Genomic DNA, 22,453 nt, shown 5'->3' with positions numbered 1-22,453 from the left:
TTTCAGCAGAATCTCATCTGCCATCATCAGGTTTCTGTATTGTGTTCATCTATATATATATATATTGTTGATATATACATATATATACTCACATAATAATGTTTTTATTATTGTGAACCAAGGAACATTCCTGGGAACACTTTTCCTGGGATTTATTTCTTTTATTCAACATGCAATTACCCTTTGTTCAAAAAGGTGATGTGTTTCTTTCTCTTTTCATGCTCCAAATGATATCGCAAAATGGTTTAGTTTCAGAGCATCTATGCTTGATCCAAGGTCACAGAGCAAATATTATGGTTATATAGTGATTGTATCACTTAGCATTGGCAATCCTAGGGTGATGGAGTGCAGAGTGGCCAAAAGGGCAGAGATGTGGGGGGAGATATTGGGGGTGGGAGGAACTGAATTGTATGAAGGCAAATATACATGTCCCAGGATAATGATACAAGACCATTATTTTAAGGGAGTTTAAATGCCCTTATGGCTGTGGGCAGGCTACCAAGTGCCCAAATTTTGATCACATACCATGGTGCACTGTAATAGCCATAACTTCAGGGACTGAGTGTAATTGAGTAATGTCAAATGGCTGCCAAACAAATGGTCATTATCCCAAGACTACCTGTATCCAAATGAGGCTCTACCACCATCTGGGAAAGTCTAGTGGAGGGGCCATTTTTGGTACTAGTCCCTAGAACTGGAATTTATTGTTGTTGGATTTTAAATAATAATACAAGATGCTTCCAAATGAATATTTGACTTGAGCAGCAACCAATTAACCTAAACAATATTTGTCTTATTGCTGTTCACATTTGTTATTTAACACTTCTTCTTTTTATAGATTATGCCGTCAATTTGTTTTGATTAACTAGTTCTTATTAATAGTTATTCATTGTGCTAATTTGTTTGCACTGTAAGAGGTATTGGAAGTGACTTGAGAAATGGACATAGGGTGAAAATAGTCTAATAATAAATAATGCCAAACGGTGCTTCCTAAGAACTGGAAATACTAATTCTTCCACTGTTAGCTGCATTTCACTGTTTCATCTCTATAGTGTTGATATATTCTACTTTCAGTAGGACCCCTCCTCTTTACCACCACCATCTGTATACTATTAAATCTCTTGCTGTTATGTATTAACATACTAACCTGTAATTGGTCTGTCCGTGGTGGCGGGAAATTTGAAGAGCCGGCATTGGCCACAGCTGCGAGCAGCCCAACTATAAAAAGGGCTGCCACGGTTTCTCTAGCGCTCAGTCCTAGAAGGAAATAAAACAATTGACAGTCATGCTGGTGTCCTGAGTCTCATTCCCACGACTTAACACTGGCAATGAGGATGGGATACTGAGACAAAGGGAACCAGCAAGCCCGTGGCGGCCAATGAACACCAGTAATGCATTAAGATGACATGGCCAGAAATAACATGCCACCCAAAGATGGGAATTGTACATCGACCGATTCCTCATGTTCCTCAAAGGGAGTGACCTTCTTAATATATCCGCTCACAGGAAGAGAGCCGTCTTTCTCACCCATTGTGGGCCCGCTGTTTTCAAGATGGCCAAAGCGTTAGCGGCACTCACCAACATGAAAATGATGGACTGGCTGGACCTGGAAAGAATACTGAGGGCTCACTACACACCAACTGTCTCCTGCCTCATCAAAAGACATGAATTTTATCGGTGTGACCAAAAAGAAGGTGAGAGCATCAGCGATTTTGTTGCAAAGCTGAGGGACATCGCTGGGGCGTGCAAATTCCTAAATATGGATGAAGCCATGAGAGACTGAGAGGTCCTGGGGCTGAGGGACCTCACACTACAGGGTCGATTACTAACAAAACCCAAAATAATGCTCCAAGAAGCAATAAAAGAAGCTACCACAGCAGAAGCCACACAGAAATCAGTGGCTGCCATGTGGAAAATAAACAAAGCACCAACAGAAAACCCCCCAAACACCACTACAACCCACTATGAGGACATCAAGTCCACCTCGGAAGATGATGATGAGGAAGAAGGGGTAAATCAACTCCATTTGGAACAGGGCAGAAGAGACCGGAATGGAAAAAGGAAGGAATTTCGTTGTGCTGGTTGCAAGGGGAACCATCCACATTCCGAGTGCCATTTCCTAGATGCAATCTGCAAACATTGTGAATGGCGGGGACATATTGCTAGGGCATGCCAAACAAGGAAAACCTACGGCCCTAGACAAAGATGGAACACCCCCCGAGAGAGGGAGAAACAAACAGGGAGCCACTGGAACCAAGACAACAGAAACAGATGAGGGAAAGAGACAAACAATGGAAGAGATGAAACATACCAAACAGTGACCATCGGACATTCCAACATGACAAACGCCCAGAAAGTCTATGTCCAGGTCACCATAAAAGGCCAGCCATGCTAGATGGAAGTGGAGTCAGGCTCATACTTATCAATGGTATCGTGGGACACCATAAAAAGACTGATACCAGACATAAGCCGGGAAGGACTCTAAAGACAAACACTAATGCTGAAAGACTACTAAAGAAACAAAATTCCCGTAGTAGGTACTGGACAATTCAAAGTAAAATTCAAAAAATACACCAGAATCCTTCCACTAACCATAGTCGACCAAAATCGACCCAACCTATTGGGGCTCGAATGGTTTGCACCATTAGGAATCAAAGTCACAGGGACAAACAGCATCACAAAGGCAGAGTGGGAAGAGGACCTGATGGAAGAATTCCAGGACATGTTCGATGGAGAACTGGGCAATTACCGGGTTCCCGAATTTCTTTTAGTCTAAACCCAAACATAGCTCCTATAAGATTAAAAGTGAGGCGGGTTCCTTTCGCACTAAAACCATAAATCAATGAGCAATTGGATAAGCTCATCGCACAAGGGGTTTTAGAACCAACTGACCACGCAAAGTGGGAAACCCCAATTGTGACACCAATTAAATCAGATGGGTCAGTACGCATCTGTGGGGAATACAAAGCCACCCTTAACCACGCGCTCCAACAAAGCGTGTACCCAGTTCCAGTGCTACAGCATCTATTACATTCCTTTGGGGGGGGGGGAATCTTCACAAAACTAGACTTTGCACAGGTGTACCAACAGTAGCCCATTGACCCAGAAACAGTAGAAGCCCAGACAATTGTGACGCACAGGAGGGGCATTCAAATGCAACAGACTACAATTTGGTGTCAGCATCGCCCCAGGGGTCTTCCAGAGCTTAATGGAATGCCTATTGCAAGGAGTAAAAGGGGTGGTACCATACTTTGACGATATCCTGGTATCAGCCAAGGACAAAGAACAACTATGAGACCACCTAAGGAAAGTCCTAAGTAAATTCAAGGAGGTGGGACTAAAAATAAAAAAAAAGAAGTGCCAGTTAGCCGCCGGCAAAGTTGAATTCCTAGGATATCTCATAGACAGTGAAGGGATCCACCCCACAGAAAATAAAGTCAGAGCAATCAAAGAAGCCCCCAGACCTACAAATAAAACTGATCCATAAGCTTTCTTAGGATTCATTAACTTTTACAATATATTCCTACCACAGAAAGCAACTATTGCGGAACCACTACACAGGTTGCTTGACAAGAAAGCAACCTGGGCCTGGGAGCGACAGGAAGAAATGACATTCCAAGAAATAAAAAACTTAATCACATCAGACCGCGTACTAATACAATACAATGAAACACTTCCAATAGCACTAACCTGCGATGCATCACCTTTCGGCATCGGCACGATACTCAGCCACGTATTGCCAGATGGAAAAGAAGCACCCATAGCTTTCTATTCAAAGACTCTGTCAAAGCCAGAGAGGAACTACAGCCAACTAGACAAGGAGGTGTTGGCTGCTATCAGTGGAATAAAACTTTTCTACGAATATATCTATGTGAGAACTTTCACACTAGTCACAGACCACAAGCCACTCCTAGGTATCATCGCAGGAAACAAAGCTACACCTAACATACTGTCACCATGAATGACACGGTGGTCGGAATTTTTGGCTATAACTACAGTCTAACCTACCGACCCGGAAAGGACATAAATCATGCTGACGTGCTTAGCCATTGCCCTCTACCTGACATAGAAGATAACCCAGCACCAACCACATCAACCCTTCAAATAGAGACATTAGAAAACCTACCCATAACGGCAGCAGACATCACTAGGGAAACAGCTAAAGACAAAACCCTAGCTCAAATTTTAAATTGGGTAGGAAAAGGATGGCCAGAAACTGAGAGTGACGAAACCGCCAAACCGTTCTGGAATAGACAAACAGAACTCTCAATGCTGAAGGGGTGCATACTATTGGGGGGATCGGGTGGTCATACCAAACGTTTCAAGGAAACACATACTACAATTGTTACATGAGGGACACCCGGGTATTGTAAAAATGAAATCCCTGGCAAGGAGTTATGTATGGTGGCCAGGGATAGATAAGGAAATAGGGGACCGGGTGGCAACATGTAAATGCTGCCAGGAATCTAGGCCAACACCCCCCACAGCACCAAAACACAAATGGGAAACACCAAGGGGACCATGGTCAAGACTACACATTGATTTTGCAGGCTCAACCAAAGGACACACATTTTTAATAGTTGTACATGCTTATTCCAAATGGCTAGAGGTAAGCATTATGCACTCCACCACAACAGAAGTCGTCATTAGACAGCTAAGGAAACTTTTTGCAACACATGGATTGCCGGATCTAATTGTATCCGACAACGGGCCACAATTCACGGCAAAAACATTTGAGGGGTTTCTAGCACAACATGGGGTAAGGCATGCACTGAGAGCCCCGGGACACCCAGCCACGAACGGACGGGTGGAGCGCATGGTACATTACACGAAGGAAACATTACAAAAGCTGGGGCCAGGGGACACACAGGAAAAGGTAGATAAGCTACTAAGCACTCAGCACATGACACCCAGTTGCACAACAAACAAAAGTCCAGCAGAGTTACTAATGGGGAGGAAACTAAGATCAAACCTAGACAGACTACACCCCACATATAGCCCAGAAAAACCAGCAGACTCCTGCAGCAATTGCCACACATTTCAAACAGGGGACCCAGTATGCGCAAAAAATCTCACGGGGATACCAGCAATAGTGATCCCATTCATACAGGGTAGACACCAAGGACGGGAGGAGCTGGAGGAGGCACATAGACCAGCTCAGATCTAGAGCCATGAAGGGAGACCCAAACAGACCCACGGAAGATGGGGGAGACCCCTCAAACAAACAAAACACAACCAGAGAAGAGGGGGGAGACCCCTCAAACAGACAAAACACAAGTAGAAAGGGAGGGGGAGACCCTCCACAAACCAGAGAAATAACAGAACAAACCCTGACAACTACGCAACAACCAACACTAACACTAGCCCTGGTCAGGAAATGGAAACATGTACCTGAGACCAGGGAAGAAGGCAGGTCGGGGAGACAGGAACAGGTCCAGAAGGATAGCAGGAAAGCAATCCCTGGCAGGAATGGCCGGGCCAACTCAACCAGCCAGGAAATTCCTGGTGGGAGCAGCATGGCCGACTCAACCTTCCAGGAGGTTCCAAGAAGACGGATGGGAGGAACAGACCCGTCTAAACAGTCCAAAGGCCAATCCGCGACTGAGTTGCGCAGGTCCAGTAGAAACCATAAAAGCCCCGCCTACCTACGTGACTATGTATGGTAAGTGAGGCTCAGATTGGTTGGACCGACCAGGTGGGGAGGGGTGTTATGTATTAACATACTTACCTGTAACTGGTCAGTCCATGGCGGCTGGAAATTTGAAGAGCTGTCACTGGCCACAGACGTGAGCAGCCTAACTATAAAAAGGGCTGCCGCGGTTTCTCCAGCGCTCAGTCCTAGAAGGAAATAAAATAATTGACAGTCCTGCTGGTGTCCTGAGTCTCATTCCCACAACTTAACACTTGCCATGCCTTTTAACTGGGCGAAACGGTGTATCACAGGGTCTGTGTCCAAAATCTAGGACTTGTGATTCCCAAGGGAATGAAATTGGGAAAGATGTGGTTGCTTCAGTGCTATTGGCTGCCACTATGTTTGCAGGGCTGCTGCTGTGGCCACGTGATCTTCATTTTCAACATTCCATACAGTTTCCCAGCCAGTCTTGCAATCCCTCACTCCTTCCCACCCCATTAAAGCAGTCACTTATCTGCCTGTTGGAAAGGGAAGGGAAGGGAGGGAGGGAGGAAGGAAGGAATCTCCACACATCTTTGCTGGCCCATGTCACTTCTCTGAACGTCCTCACCTATGCTGCCCTATCACATGCCTTCCCAGACCCACGCTTCATCCCCACATGCCCTCCTTGAACAGGGTCACACCGAAGTCTCAGTCCTTTTCTGATCTGGAAGGCCCCTCTTTTGTAACCCCATTCACTGTCCCCAAACTGCATCCCTCCCACACCTTTCTCAACCCATGCAGCATCTCTTGGGCACCCCCACATACCATTTCCAATATGCATCCCCACATGCTATCACTGATCGGCACAGCACTTCTTACACACTCCAAAGCACCATCAGATTCCCTTCCTAAACAGGGTGTTGTAGTGTGACGTTTCCAATGCAATCTGCCTTTCACAAAAGTTGCCTATGAAAATATAATGCAACTATGAACAGATATGTGGTGATGTCATGATGTATGTTTGGTCATTTTGGCATAACCATGATTAGGAACGTACACCTGTGGTAGGCAATTGCATTATCATAGTGTTGCTTAAAAGCAGAATCGTGTGTTCTTAGATGTTATTATGCTACACATTATTATCTTTCTGTTATCCATTGAACTTTTCTAATAAGCCATCCCTACTTCCCTAAAGCTTCAAAATTTGGGTGCAGGGAGACCCTTTAGTAGTGATAAAGCAGATGGAGTTTGGGATCTTTTGCTCTGACTCTTTGCCATAACAGATTGTGGTTATAGTTGAGTAGGCCACCATTCTTTGGAATGTTCTCCCCGCTATACATCTGACTGTGGTATGCTTCTGATATATCCCTAATATATCTCTTCATCCAGACCTTCAGGGTTAACACGTGTTTACTTACACTACTCTTGATGTACCTTTCTATTTTGGGGGCATGATCAAATAAAGAGTGCACACATACATAATATATATATTTTCCCACTCATTGGGTAAGCAGAGTTTTTCCTCGAAGCTAAACTAGTTGATATAAATGGAAGACTTTGTTTTGAAGTACGGCATTGTTAGGGACACCGATCATTTAGATTGTTTATTGTTTTAAAACTATTGATGTTTTCACTATTGGCAAAGGAGTTAACAAACGGATCAAGGTTCAGTGAATTCTCAGTAATGATTCAGTAAGGTCGGAAAAGGTCTCTTTCAAGCTGAAAAAATGAACTGCCTATTAAGCTACAAAACTTCAGCAAATAAAATCCAATCATTAACTCGGGTCCATTGCAGCTGTTTTCTTTGTTATAAGGGGAGCATGAAAAAAGCGGCCTCTCTAGGAAGTCATAAAGGGAGTTAAATCCTCCCTCAATTTAATAAAGCTGGAGGGCAAGGCGTACTGTTTGCCATGGGTTTGTCACAAGCTATAGAATTACAGCCAGACCCATGCAGAAAGCTGCCTGTTGACTCTGATTTTTCTACAGCTCCCCAAAAGGCACTTTTGACTTCAAAATGGGCAGGAAAAGGGGAAAGTGCCTCTGATTGTATATTTCTTTCAGTCCTCAGTATGGAGGAGTCTGACTGGTGACGTGAAAGTGATCAGGGGAGAAATTGTTTTAAATACATTCTGAGAAGTCAGCTGAAGTCAGACTGTCAAACCAGTGAACTTCATAGAAATGGTTAGAAGGCTTTGCTACGATTTTCAAGGTAGGAAACAAGTTCTATTGCTTGAATGATGGACCCCACAGTTAAATGTGCTTCATCTCAAACCTATTTGTGTTCCAAAACAGAGGAGAAGAAATAGAAGCCTACTTTTTAACCCAGATCTTGCTACTCCAGTGAATGAAGCTCAGAGGAGAACATCAAAGAAGTATGAAGCCTGCAGGTACCCCCACAGAGATTTCCTTGTTCAGCAATATCCTATCAGCATATTCCTTCATCACAGGTATTCTTCTTACCACTTACTGTATATCTGTTGAATGTTTTCCTGAAGGGAAATAGCCTTTGCAATAGTCCTCTCTATTTTTTTATCAGTTATATTTCTGGAGAGAATTAAAGGAAAGAAAAGATGCTTTGTACATATTTATTATTGTATGCAATTTCTAATGATCTGCTTTGGGGTATGAAATGATAGGAATAGTGATCCAAGTGGAATAAAAGAACTACATCAAAAAGAGGAAAACAATGTGGCACGGTTAGGCAATTTTGTTTTCTATTCCTGATCAAAATTAGCATATGGTGAGAAAATGTTAGAATAAAATTTGGTATTTGTGAAGTATTTTCAACAATTTCCCCAAATACATCTCCAGATACTCTTGTTTATCCCACATTGGAGGTAGTTTTTAGATACCTGAAATTCAGGTCCCGGTGAAATTTAAATTAAACTTCCCAATAAATCCTTTGCTATCCTAATTATGCATCTATTGTATCTATTAGCGTTTGGAATAGGACAATTTTATTTAAAGCTTTATTATGGTTCTGTCAGACTGTTCGATTTGCTATTATCACTAGAGATTTAGCTCCTCACAACTTTAGTATTTATTTTTATTTATTTTTTTCAAAAGATTACACAGAGAATATAAACTTTCTATTGTGTAATCTGAGGATTTAATGGCAACATGTACTGTATTTTCTCTGCTGGTTAGACTAGTTTTACTACAGTAGATGTTCTTTTTTAGAATAAACAATTCCTAGAGTCACTTAGTTTATATTTTTCTATACTTGTTGTGCTGTAACAAAACATACAAGAAATCTTTTAATTCTCTTCCCAGGGTTTTTATTTTGAAAGCCTCTCCCAGTGTGGAAGTGAAATATTTTTTTCTGTACTCCTTCTGACCTTTGATTCTACCCTTAAGGAGAAAATAAAGTCATTTTTTGGTCCTTTAGAATAGCGGTTAGTAATGGCTGTAATAATAATAACAATAATTTTAAACCCTCTTTTAAAAATTATGTTTATCTAAAATATTTGAGTGAAAAAGAGCAACTGTTATAATTCAGTATTAGCTAGTTCTTCAGCTGCAAGTGAAACTTTAACTTATATTAAGATATTTCTATCATATTTTAGTAAGTTATATTTTTTGTGCCTTTGAGTCAGTGTTGACTTTTGGTGACTGCCTTGGTATGTCCCTGAGGTTTTCTTGTCAATATTTTGGAAGTGGTTTGCCCTTGCCTCCAACACAGTGGTTCATTTTTATAGAAGATGTGAGCCATGTATTCATACTAATCACTATATTTCAATCTTACAATATTCTTTAACTGGGGCTTCTCTTGAAGATTGGAAAGCAATTGGTATATAGTGGGTCTGTGCACATGCTTGTGCAAATAATTGCCAGCATTGTATTATTTTGCAGCAATACTTTAAAAAAAGTAATGATATATAAACTATGTCTAAAAATATTTGTGACAATGAAATAAGACAGGCAGATGAGTGAAGATTTAAACTATTTTAATAATGAATAAGCAGCAACAGACCATTTAGGTTTCTCAATGGAAATTATAGAGAGAGGAAAACAGGGTAGCTTAAATATAAGACAACATTCTAGAACAGAGGTCTCATTCTCGCAGCCCGCGGGCCAATTGTGGCCCGCAGGATGATATCCTGTGGCCCCCACAGTGATATGAAAGTATAATATTAGTGTGGCCCACAGGGGGAATGGACCTCTGAAGGAAGGTTATGCGGCCCAGCCTCACCCAGCCTCTGCCTCCAGCGGCCCCCAGGTAAATTGTGTTTGAGACCCCTGTTCTAGAATGACAAATTAGTCACACACCCTTTGTTAAGTTTGAGCAATGAGAGGCTGAACCAGAGCATGAGTGCAACAATACTTTATTATAACAATAAAGGGCTGACCGTGCTTGCCACGCCTGGAACTGGCTCGCAGCAATCAGCAACTGGTTGGACCCCGCAGCCCGCTTTTATAGCTGGCTGCTGGGAAGAACCAACCAATGGGTGAAAGGGAAAGGTCGCCCACGCAAGGGGACTGGACCTGAGTGAGAACTCCTAGAGTCCTCAGGACATAACACCCCTTCCCCCCAGATGCGAACATGCATAGTCCTTGAGGTAGACAGGGGGCTTGTGTTGGCGCCGGAACGGCGCAGCTCGGGAACATTGTCTGTCCGTTCAGGGTCAGTCTGTGACGGTAGAGCCGGCAGAGTGTCACCAACGCGCTCTCCAGCTCGGGTATCCCCGGGACTCGCAGGGCTGGTTACTGGGGACAAGCTCCCGTGGACTGGATCGGGCTGGTCAACCCTCTGGGCGCTGTTGTCCGAGTTCGGGCTGACGGGAACGACTGTAGGTGCGAACTGGTCGTTGGGCACGATGTGGCTGTGAGGCGGATGAGGAGGTTCCCCTTCGTCTGGTGACTCTGGATCCCTGCTGGCAAGGGTGCTGAGGCGCCTCCGCAGTTGGTCTATGTGCCTCCTCCAGACGCGGCCATCCTCCAGCCTGACCCTATACGACCTCGGCCCGGTGATGGCTATGACTTCGCCTGGAATCCATAGTGGGTCCCCAGCGAAGTTCCTCGCGAATACTGGCTCCTGTAACATAAAATGTCTAACCCCCGATGAGGAAGCAAGGGGAGAGTCAGGGCAGTATTGTGGGTGAAGTCTGTCCAATACAGTCCTCAGGCGCCGGCCCATCAGGAGCTCCGCTGGGGACTTATTGGTGACTGAACAAGGGGTTGAGTGCTGGCTCATCAGGAACCGCGAGAGTTTGTGGTGCCAGTCATCCCTGCTGAACCTGGCGAGGGCTTCTTTAGTGGTCCTGACGGCTCTTTCAGCCAACCCATTACTGGCAGGATGAAATGGGGCTGTGAAAATGTGGCGGATACCCAGGTTGGCAGCGAAACGGCTGAACTCGATCGATGCGAACTGTGGGCCATTGTCGGAGACAATGGAGTCGGGTAGTCCGTGCGTTACGAACAGGCGCGTTAACACGTTGGTGATTGCTAGTGTGGTGGTCGTGGATAGCTGTGCTACGTCAATCCATTTGGAATAGGCGTCCACGACCACTAGGAACATCTTCCCATGCAAGGGGCCGGCCAGATCGATATGAATTCTAGACCAAGGGGCGCTGGCGCTCTCCCATCTGGTAGGGGTGGCAATGGGGGGAGCAGGACGGGATTCCTGACAGATGTTGCAGGAACTTACCCAATTGACAATGTCCTCGTCGAGACCCGGCCACCACACGTAGCTGCGTGCTAATGCCTTCATTCTCACGATGCCAGGGTGTCCCTCGTGCAACGCCTCCAGGACTCGGGTACGCAGCGAGGTCGGGATGACCACTCGAGTGCCCCATAGTAGACAACCCTGCAAACTGGACAGCTCCTGCATGCGAGTCTTAAAGGGTGTGAATTTGTTTTCAACGTTGCCACCCGGCCACCCCCTCCTCACCCAGTCGAGCACCTGGGCGAGCGTTTGGTCTGCCTTGGTTTTAGCAGCAATGTCAAGGGCAGTGATGGGCAGGTCCAACTGGGTGATCTCGAAAATAGCGTTGACAGGAGCGGGGTCTTCAGCCGGAGCGGGTAAGGGGCAGCGACTGAGAGCATCGGCGTGGGACAGTGTTTTGCCCGGGCGGTGTATAAGTTTGTAGGAGTAGGCTGCTAGGAAGAGTGTCCACCTTGTCATCCTAGGGGAAAGGACCTGAGGGGTCTGTTTGTCCCTGGCCAGTATGCCCAGGAGGGGCTTGTGGTCCGTAACCAGTTCGAAAAAATGGCCAAAAAGAAATTCGTGAAATTTTTTCACGGCCGCAACAGCTGCTAGGGCTTCCTTGTCGATCTGGCTGTAATTGTGCTCCGTGGCAGAGAGCATCCTTGAGAAAAAGGCGATGGGAGCCTTGGCGCCATTGGGAAGTCTGTGACTAAGGACCGCCCCAATTCCAAAAGGGGATGCGTCTGCTGCCAGTACTAAAGGAAGGTTAGGGTCGAATTGGATAAGCACCGCCTCCGACGTGAGTAGTGATTTGACGGCGTTAAACGCCTGGTCTTCTTTGTGCCCCCAGTGCCAAGGTGACTTTTTATCCAGTAATCTGTGTAGGGGTTCGGCTACTGAGGCTTTATGGGGCAAGAAGGATGCGTAAAAGTTCAGCAGCCCCAAGAAAGCTTGTAGCTCAGTTTTGGAGGTTGGAGTGGGGGCCTCGTGGATTGCCCTAACCTTGGACTCCAGGGGGTGAATGCCAGAGGCGTCAATTTTATAACCCAGAAAGTCCACCTGTCTAGTGGCAATGGCACATTTTTCTTTTTTCAACTTGAGGCCATGCTGTCTGAACCGCTCTAACACTGCTCGCACTCTCTGAAAGAGTTGGGGTCTGTCCCTGGCCGAGACTAAGATGTCGTCGAAGTAGGGTACTACACCAGGGAGGCCCTGTAAAATCCGCTCCATGAGGGATTGAAAAATACCTGGGGCAACACTAACGCCAAATTGGAGACGCTTGCATCGGAAGGCACCCCTGTGAGTGACGATGGTCTGGAGTTCCGCTGTTTGATTATCAACAGGGAACTGCTGATATGCTTGAGACATGTCCAATTTAGCAAAAATACTGCCTGGCTCGAATGTGTGCAATAAATGCTGAATGACGGGCACAGGGTAAGCGCTAACTTGTAAATATTTATTGATTGTTGTCTTGTAGTCCGAGCAAATTCTCAGGCTACCGTCTTTTTTGAGGGGTGTGACAATGGGCGTCTCCCACTTGGCGAAATCTGTTGGCTCAATGACCCCTTGTTTTAATAGTTTATCCAATTCAGCGTCTAGTTTTGGCCGAATAGCGAATGGGACTCTACGCGGTTTTAGTCTGATTGGGACTGCCTGGGGGTCAACTGAGAATGAGATGGGGGTTCCATTATAACACCCCAGCTCCTCGCTGAACACATCTGCGTAGTCAGCGAATAAGGAGTCAGTGTCTAAGGTTGAGACAGCATGGACTCCTGTTAGCCCTAGGCCGAGGTGGGGAAACCAATCGAGCCCCAATAAGGTGGGTAGATTGCCGTTAACTACCACTAGAGGTAGGTGACCTTTAAAAGTTCTAAAACTGACAAGGAACTTGCCTCTGCCGATCACAGGAATGGTCTTCCCCTGGTAGTCCTTCAGGCCAAACTGGCATCTTTGAAGCCGGCTAGTAGATAGGCTGGGGTGGAGTCTCTTGAGGGTGTTCCACGAAATTATTGAGAGCGCTGACCCTGTGTCAACCTCCATGTGGCACGGTTTACCTTCTAGGGAAACGGAGAGAGAAATTTTACTAACAGTGTGGCAAGTGCGCTTGGCAAGGCGGTGCGTGCGACAGTTTAATACTTGCCTCTGCGGTCCCGAGTGCGAGGGAGGGTGTCTTTGTGCTGCGCTTTGGGGGGGCTTGGCAGACTCTCGCGATGTGCCCCCTTTTATGGCAGTTGTTGCAGGTGGCTCCTTTAAACTTGCAGGTGGCCTTTGATGCGATCCCCACAGGCTAGGCACAGGGTGATGTGCTTGGGTGGACCGGTGTTTTCTTGTTTGGCCCCTACCTGCGGCCGTCTGTCGTTGGCGAGGCGGTGGACGTTGTTTTCATCGCTGAGGGTTTCCTCTGCTACCACCTCCTCGGAGTGGACTGGGAGTGATGTCAGCTTGGCACTTGGGCCCTGTATTTCGGTGGCTGAGTTCGTTGCCAGCTCGGCTGCCAAGGCCTCCTCGACCGCTTGTGCGAGGTTGAGGTCTTTTTTTGCGAGAAGGCGCCTCTGTAGGTGGAGGTCCTTGACCCCGCAGACTAATTGATCGAGGAGCATGTCCTCCAGGTAGGTTCCAAACCCGCAATGCAGTGCTGCTGTTCTGAGAGCGGCCATATATTGATTGATGGTCTCTTTACTCGATTGCTTCCTCATACGGAAAGTGAACCTCCGGGCGATCTGTGAGGGCCTGGGAGCATAGTGGTTAGTGAGGATCTCAAGCAACTCGGACCACGGAACGTTTTTCAACTCCCTTGGAGCTACGAGCGCTGCGGCAGTATCGTAAATGGTGGCTCCGCAGTAGATTAGGAAATAGGATTTTTTCCGATGCTCTCCCGCATCCGCCAGGCCGACCGCATCGATGTAATGATTGAAACGGTTCTTATACGATTCCCACTTCTCTTCGTCTGGTTTGAACGCCGGGAATACTGGATTGGAACTCATGGTGCTGGGACCGGCTGAGCTACCTGTGGAAAAAATCTCTCTGGGACAACGGGCAAGGTTTTAGTGCTCGTGGTATGCAAGTGATTTCAGCTCTGGAGAGGCTTTTCGCTATCCTCTCTCTCTCTCTGGGTTAACCACGTTGGCTGTTAGCCGTTGGTGGTGTCTAGATTCGCGCCAGTGTGGGCGTTAGTGACTTCGCTACAGCGCTGTGCTGTGTCTCTCTTAGGTTTGAAATTCAAATGACAACCGTTTGAATTTCGCGCCTGATACAGAGCGGCTGCGGCTCGCAGCGCTTCACTTTCCCTGTAGCTGGGCTAACAAGCGGCTACAGACGCTTCTAACTTTCGAACCTGACCGCTTTCTCTGGCTGCGGATCAGTGTTCGCTTCTCTTCGCTTGCTGACCGCTTTCTCTGTCGGCGGATCAGCGTTTGCTCTTTTTGTGTGCTGACCGCTCTCTCTGGCTGCGGATCAGCGTTGCTCTTAATGCCGGCCGATCGCTCTCTCTCTGGCTGCGGATCGGCGGCTAGTGACTCAGCGGTTGCATGGTGCTACTGGTAGCCATCCCACCCTCGTCGCCAGTGTTAAGTTTGAGCAATGAGAGGCTGAACCAGAGCATGAGTGCAACAATACTTTATTATAACAATAAAGGGCTGACCGTGCTTGCCACGCCTGGAACTGGCTCGCAGCAATCAGCAACTGGTTGGACCCCGCAGCCCGCTTTTATAGCTGGCTGCTGGGAAGAACCAACCAATGGGTGAAAGGGAAAGGTCGCCCACGCAAGGGGACTGGACCTGAGTGAGAACTCCTAGAGTCCTCAGGACATAACACCCTTTTTGTGCATGTGGCAATAACCCCCCCATTACCTAATATATGCTGCATATTTGCCACACATATAATCCTCATTTTAAAATAGTTGGCTTGCTTTCCTCCTGGGCTGAATTCAAGGTGCTGGTTCTACACAATTTGGGGCCAGTATATATGAAATAAGATCTCCATATGAGTTGCCTTACATCTGCAGGCTGAAGAGGCTTGTTTCATATTGCCAATAGTTGAAATACAGTGCAGGTTGACAGGAGATGGATGGATCTTTTCCATGGTGACCTCCAAATATAAAGTGCTTATCCCAGGAGGTACACTAAGCACCCAGAAATGGATATTTCATCTGTTGCACCAAGCATTTATGAATGGGTGGCCAATGTAATGTAAGAGTTCTGACTGTATTTTATTTCCTTTTTTTCCTAGCGTGCTTACCATTGACCTCTTAAAATTTGGTATTGCTATTCATTCACATATTCTATAAAATCTACATCATATTCTGCTATCTGTGAGACTAGATTTAATTTCCTTGGTTTTACTTTTGAATACAAAGCTTCTTGGACAACTGCTTGGTGAAGGGGCTAGAGCAGTTGCTTGGGGAGCCAGTCTAGGGCCTACAGCAGAGGTCCTCAAACTTGGCAACTTTAAGACTTGTGGACTTCAATTCAGTTGAAATCCACAAGTCTTAAAGTTGCCAAGTTTGGGGACCCCTGGCCTACACGCACGGAGTTAACCAGATATCTAAATAGACAAAGGCAGACCTGGAAAATTGGAATGGAGGACACTGTTTAACTTTCTTGGCATCCATGACAAAAATTATAGTGAAAACTGGGGGAAAATGTACTTTGGTCAATATGTATATGAAATTATTATTTTTTGCAGCATCAGAAAAACTAGTTTTTCAATCATAATATTTCTTCAACAAATCTTTATTTTTAAGACCATATGCTAGCTATAATATAGAATTGAGGATGTGCTTTTCAGATTTCACAATAGAAACCAATGACAAATAATGTGACTATAGCAATCATTGATTTGAAGGGGTGGATTGAAGACAATTGCTGGAATCAGAAAATAAATTAAATAGTATGAATCTAGGATGTTGATGGATGATGGATACAAAGAAGGGTTGTTTACAAGGTCATAATACATGAAAGTTTAAATGAAAACTGTTTGTGAAAACTGTTTTAAAAAGTTACTCAAAAAACTGGACAGTATTTGATGAAGGATTTGAAGACACAATAGAGGACATGTTCTCCTTTTGCTGGACAACAGGTAACCTTATACAGGCATTTTAAGGACATTAAGGTAATGGGAGCTGCTGCAGCCCTTTCACTAAGCAATTTTCTTATCAGGGTTAGGTGATCACTCCCCACCAAATTAAGGTCCTTTTGGAAAGAAAAATGCTGTTGACAGACAGTTTTACTAGAAGTGTTCAAACATTCTGTTTTGAGCTCAATGCTCCAAAGCTATTTCAAACTTATTGGACATGTTTGGATCTTGAAACAGCCTCACAGAACTGGAATAGCTTTCCTTGAACTTGAAATGGTGGTTTCTAGCTCAAAATGGATATTTTGAGACCACCCCCATAAATACTAATAGTAAAAATCAGTTTATTTTTAAAAAGGCTAAAGAGAAGGAAAGGTAGTTCTCATTTTGTTCTGTTTATTATCATTTTAAGATTCATTTTCAAAGTCAACTCCATGGACAAAGTTCCCAAATAGCATATTTTTTTCCTGCTATTAATTTGGCAGTTGAACTTTCCTGTATTTATTTTCAATACTTGCTGCCACTTTCCTTTTCATTTTAGCTACTGAAGAATAATACAACATTTGTATGTGTTGGAAACTCATACTGTGGATATTGGTGAATCAATAAAGCAGCCATCTTATTAACTGTATAAATTTATCCATATATTGCCAAATTGCATTTCAAAATGCATTCAGATTTCTGAGATACATTCTCCACTGAGAATTAAATAAGCCATCAGCCAATGAATGAGCACAAATGTTTATTTTTGTTATTTCAGAGCCTGAATCTTTATATAATAATAGCTATTACTTGGAGGTACCTGAATATAGAAGACATAAGAAAAATATTTTGTTAGAGAATTGGGACTAGGAAAAGGATTATCTAACTTGATACTCCAAAGTATTTCCCCCCACAAAAAATATTTTCTTTTCACAAATCTTATTCCAGTTATATTATTTTAATGCGCTAATTATATTATTTCTTTTTCTCACCTTTTCCCCAGTGATACTTGATGTGGCAAAAGCTAGTGTGTTATCACAATAATTAATAATTTGTTTTTGTAGTTCTCTCCCATGCTTGCTGGACTGCTTGCACACTCACTCCCAGAAACCCCCCAGATTTTGAAATTTATTTTGAAAGCCTCTGAAATTCAGTGGCATAATGGTCAATATTTAATAAATATGATGGTTAGCAGTTTTCAGTAAAGCCCAAATGTTAATGGATCACTGTATTACTGGGAGGCTTTATGTATCAATTTTAACTCTTCAACCCTCCTCAAAGAGCCCAAGCCAAGCTAAACATTTGCGGCCTCTCCATTCTGTCTCCTCATTGTATCCTTGGACATACTGTATTCCCTGCTGAACTTAGAGAACCTTTTTCTTTAAAATATGTCCCACAAAGATGAAAAAAGGGCTGCTAGCTCTGGCTTGTTTGTTTTATTATTAATGTTTCAGAATACTCACATTTGTGTCTCATCTGTATTCTCTTAATACAGATGGTCTCTCTGCTTGCAGCCTAAGTTCTGTCAGATACTTTGATTTGTAAAAAAAAAGAGCAAATGGTTAACACAGTTATTATCAATAGCAAGGTTTCTCTTTGTGAAAATATTTCCTGCACTTCTTGTTTTTTTTAAAAAAGTATCTTCCATCTTTCAGAAAACCCTGAACGAGCTGCCCTCTGTTTTGTGTCTGGGATTTGCATTGGACTTCTCTTGACCTTGTTGGCTTTAGTCGTCCAAATCTCCTGTCAAACTGATTGCAAACAGACATCAACTCAAAGGCCATCATGCAGCAGTGACGGTAGCTGGAGTGACAGTGACTCAGATACCACCTCAGACCAGTCCGTGCGACGGCAACATCGATTTGAACGGACTTTGAACATGAATGTCTTTACCTCAGCTGAGGAGCTTGAGAGAGCACAGCGGCTGGAGGAAAGGGAGCGCATCATACGAGAGATATGGATGAATGGCCAGCCAGATATTCCAGGAACCAGGAGCCTGAATCGCTACTATTGATGGCGGCAAATAGGACTGAACTCATGGGGGCTCTTAAGTCTGCTGGGAAGAGGACTGAAGTCCTACTTTAGAAAGGCAATATTTTACCTTTACCTTTTCGATCTAAGGACAACCTTTTTCAATATTTTGCTCAGGTTGCAAAGTTGGAGGAGGGGGTTGGTTTGTTTCTTCTCAATGCTTTGCTTGCTACAAATTGGAAGAGCTGATGAGTGATACATAAACATGCGCACAAATATTCTCTCCTTTTCTCCTCCCAAACTAATTATTCTAAAGTTAAGTAGGAAAGGGAAATATTTTAGCTTCTTCTTCTTTAGACTTCACTTTCAAATTTGGTCCCCAAAATGACCTCAGGATACAACATTACTAAACTCCCTGCTCTACTTGATGTTACTGTTAAAAATGAATGGGAAACTGGCATGCTGCAAAACGAAAGAGTGATCTCCCAGATTTCCCAGATAACTTATTCCCAACAAGATCTGGGGTCCTCCTATAGAAATCAGAGGGGTTCTTTGAAGATAAAATGGCGTGTGATTGCAGTTGGTGCTTTGTTGGCTGTCTGCTTTGTGATCAGCCACGTTCACGAGGGCATGACAGCCATTTCCTAAGAGTGTCTATCTCTTTTAAATTTCAAATGTTTACCCATGGGGACAAAAAGGTTGGGAACCATTGTCCCACCAGATCACTCCTTTCCTGCTGCTGTTTGTAGCAGGAATCAGAGTCCTGCACCTCCCTTGCAGCTGGTGCCTTCTGGGGAAAGCAAGCAGGACTGATCAAATGAAGGAGTGGGGTATATCCCACTCAGCTGTGCTCTATAAATCTTCCTCACCCTGCAGATTTGCTGAAATTAAGCTATCCATCTCTTTAAATCTGACAATCGCTGTCCTCCCCTGGTTAACCACCATCTCCACCAACAATTTTTCTTGAATTTTTATTGGAAATAAAGGGATATACTGTACAAGATGAAAGGCTCACTTTATATTTGATGAAAGGCTCACTTTATATTTTAGAAAATGTGAGATTTATGGTTGGAATCTTTCTCCAGGCACTTGTCTAAAATATGAATTTTAACCTGCTTAATGCTTTAATAATAACAAACCTGCTAGATATGACTGCTCCTGCCAACCAGAAAAGCAAATCTAAAATAAAGTATACAGTTTCTGAGGTCTGTGAGAAGTTATGGGCAAAGAACATGAAAAGCCTGAAGCAGTCGCTGGCTGCACTTTTGCATAGTTCAGGAGAAAGAAAATGTGGGGTAATGCTTGTAGGCATTCATACTTGCCCATAAGCTGTAATTAAGAAAGCATCCACGTGTGCCTTAATAGAAAACAATACCTGACAAAAGAGGTATAGAAGAAAGGTGAACAACTATCTCGTGGGTTTGGAAAGTCATGGCATTGACCTAATTTTTCTTTTTCCCCCCACAGATGCTTCAAAACTGGGCATTTCCACATTATGAAATCAGCTTGCCAGTTGCACATTCACTAATACATTTTGTTATTTAAAACTATGTTTTAAATCTTGTTACAGTGGCAGCATTTCCCCCCCTGACAACTCAGGGATGTAAAATTCTCCTCTCAGCTCAAGTTCCCACATTCCCCTTTCTTGCTGTTGTTTTCTATTCAATCTTCCAATCAGGAATTTTATATCATTATAGGAATTGTGTGAGTTTCAGATACATTGTTAACAACCTCAAAATGATTGTCAGGATTTTATGTGTTCCTATATGTGTGTACATATGCCATTTGAAAGTACTGATTAAAATTGTTTTCTTATAACTTGTGCTATAATATTTTATCTAATTTAGCCCTCGCAACAAAAAGAAAAAAGAAAAGAAGCTGTACTTTATAAATTCAGAATGTAATCAAGAAAGGTTAAGCTTCTGCCCTATGCAATAAAATCTGTCTGTCTGTCTGTCTGTCTGTCTGTATTTCTCTCACTCTCTAATCTATCATCTATCTATCTATCTATCTATCTATCATCTATCTATCTATCACCTATCTATCTGTTTGTCTGAATTTAATCTGCATAGAGTAGTATCTTAATCTTTCTTGGTTCCATGGTAGGTACTTTGTTACCTACAAGAAATGCAAGTTATCTTCTCCATATTTAAAGTTGCCACAACTGAACAAACAACAAGATAGGATTATTAATTATTAAATCTAATAATAGATTAATGCGTGAGCATTATTAGTTGTCCAAGCAGCTCAAAGAAAGTGTGCTGCTAAATTTCTGAAGAATTAGAGCAGACTGTCTGTGCTTTAAGTGTATATATGACATATATAATTCAAACCATTGGAAATGCTCAATTGTATTTCACACACTCATCCAATATGTGATATTTTTGTTAAATTCCCTGATGTATCCCAGTGATAGTTTATTGTTTTCTGTCAGTCCTGGCATTAATATTCCAGTGAGAATTCCAGTGAACTAATGAGGCGTGATTTCCCTTTCCTGAATCTACAATAATGTGCACACATGAGAAAAAACACTTTATGGGCTCTTTGGACTTCATAGGGTAGGATTTTTCTGCAGTCTGTTGGAGAAATGTTCAACTATTTCTAGAAATTAGCTTTTTATTATTCCAATACACTTACTGTACCTTCTGTTTCAACAAGAATTTGGTAACTTGAGTTAGGTCTGGATTTCAGTCAGAAACTGTGCAAACATATTTTGTTCAGTGACTGGTTGGAATAAGGACATAGTACAGCAATCCTTATCTCCCTAGCTCAACAAGAAATTTATGGAAACAATATACTGTTTGTACAATGTTTTATTCTCATAAAGAATTCCATAATAGTTAATAACTCTATGCACAAAAGTGCTCTGTTTTCTTATTCTTGTAGGTAAGGAAAGAGCTTTGTTAAATAATAATAACACGAACCAATTTCCTTCCCATTAAAATACTATTTAACGCAATATACACTTCTACATCCAATTTGCTAAAACAAGAAGTAGATAAGGATAAGAACATGCTATAAAGTTTCATGCCTACCAGAATTGATATAAATAATGCAGCTAAATAATGCAGATATTATTACCCAGTATTCATCAACAACAGTAGTGTAAATCATTTTTTTGGCCTAAGCTATTGTGTTTTATCTTTCTCTGGTTCATTCTAATTTTTCCATATAGACATTAGACAGGAAGAAATCTGGATTTCCTGCAGAGTACACTAACGATATAAATTCTCTCACAGTGAATTCCAGCTTTCTATGATTCTTAATAGCACACATAATGTAGTTTATATAACCTGGTTTTAATAGCTTTATTTTTAGATTCAGACTTCGTGAGTGGCGCATGGGAGAAATTTTTTCCTATTTCTGTTTTTTTGGAAACCAGGGGAACTTAAAAGAGCTTAGACCTGCCCTAGTTCCAGTCAAAGATTTTTCTATAGGTAATTATTAATGTCTCTATCTTCTTTTCTAAAAGTGAACTAGCTTAACCACCATTACTTATAAACTATGCCTTATGAAATCCCAAGGTTTGATACATTAACAAATGCCTAAATCCCTGAACAGAGCTCTTAGGAAGAGTTTCTTTTGTTTTGGAGTAAAAAAATATTGAATAATAAGTTTAAAATGAGAGTATAAGATTACTTCAAACTCCACTGATGCTTTGAAATAAAGGAAATTGGAATATGAGATCAAGAAATTTAACATAACACAATCTGTAAATGTTGTGGTTACCTGGCAGCAGGTGTGGACGGCTGAGGAGAGCGAGGATTCAGATGAGGGGCCAGAACCATTAGGGAGTGGACTGCTGCTTTCAGAGATTGGGGTTCTGGCAGCAGTGGTGAGGAGTTCCCGAGGAGCCTGTGGCAAGTGCGTGTGCGCGCAGGGCTGCTCATAGGAAAGAGCAGCTGCATGGGCGGCTTGGGAGTAAGGCTGCAAGGTAGAAGGTAAAAGCCAGCTGTAACTCAGACGTTCTTTGTAGGAAGCAAAAACGTTTTGAAACTCCGGCCTCATGGGCATTGCAGCATCTTAAGTTGGTATTTGAAGACTCTTGTGTTGTAAAATATTTCTTATCTGTTATTCTTGGCAGCCTCGCACAGTTTTGGCGAGGCTTGTGTTTATCAAGCCTTTTAACCAGGGATTCATAAGAATCATTGAAAGGTTTCTGTTCGCTT

The 22,453-nt window shown here is 43.3% G+C and overlaps 1 protein-coding gene across 5 annotated transcripts in view; it reads left to right on the top strand.

Annotated features, from left to right (window-relative positions):
* Positions 1-20,102, top strand: part of EVA1A (eva-1 homolog A, regulator of programmed cell death) — a 53,812-nt gene extending 33,710 nt beyond the window's left edge. For 2 of the 5 annotated variants that reach the window (XM_026707740.2, XM_087919421.1), the window contains exons 2-3: positions 7,907-8,061; positions 17,969-20,102. In XM_026707740.2, coding sequence (XP_026563525.1) covers positions 7,959-8,061; positions 17,969-18,327 — 462 coding nt within the window. In that variant the 5' untranslated portion in view covers positions 7,907-7,958 and the 3' untranslated portion in view covers positions 18,328-20,102. Of the gene's footprint in view, positions 1-7,675; positions 7,824-7,906; positions 8,062-17,968 lie in introns of all 5 variants that reach the window. The other 3 variants (XR_015740682.1, XR_015740683.1, XM_087919420.1) reach the window with 3 other exon arrangements.
* The last annotated feature ends 2,351 nt before the right edge of the window (positions 20,103-22,453 follow it).

This window comes from Pseudonaja textilis, chromosome 1 (genome assembly GCF_049901715.1).
Source record: "Pseudonaja textilis isolate UNSWEBS1 chromosome 1, rPseTex1.2, whole genome shotgun sequence".
Taxonomy (NCBI): Eukaryota; Metazoa; Chordata; class Lepidosauria; order Squamata; family Elapidae; genus Pseudonaja; species Pseudonaja textilis.
Note: the sequence above shows the minus strand (reverse complement) of the source record. Positions and strands in the feature narration are given on the sequence as shown.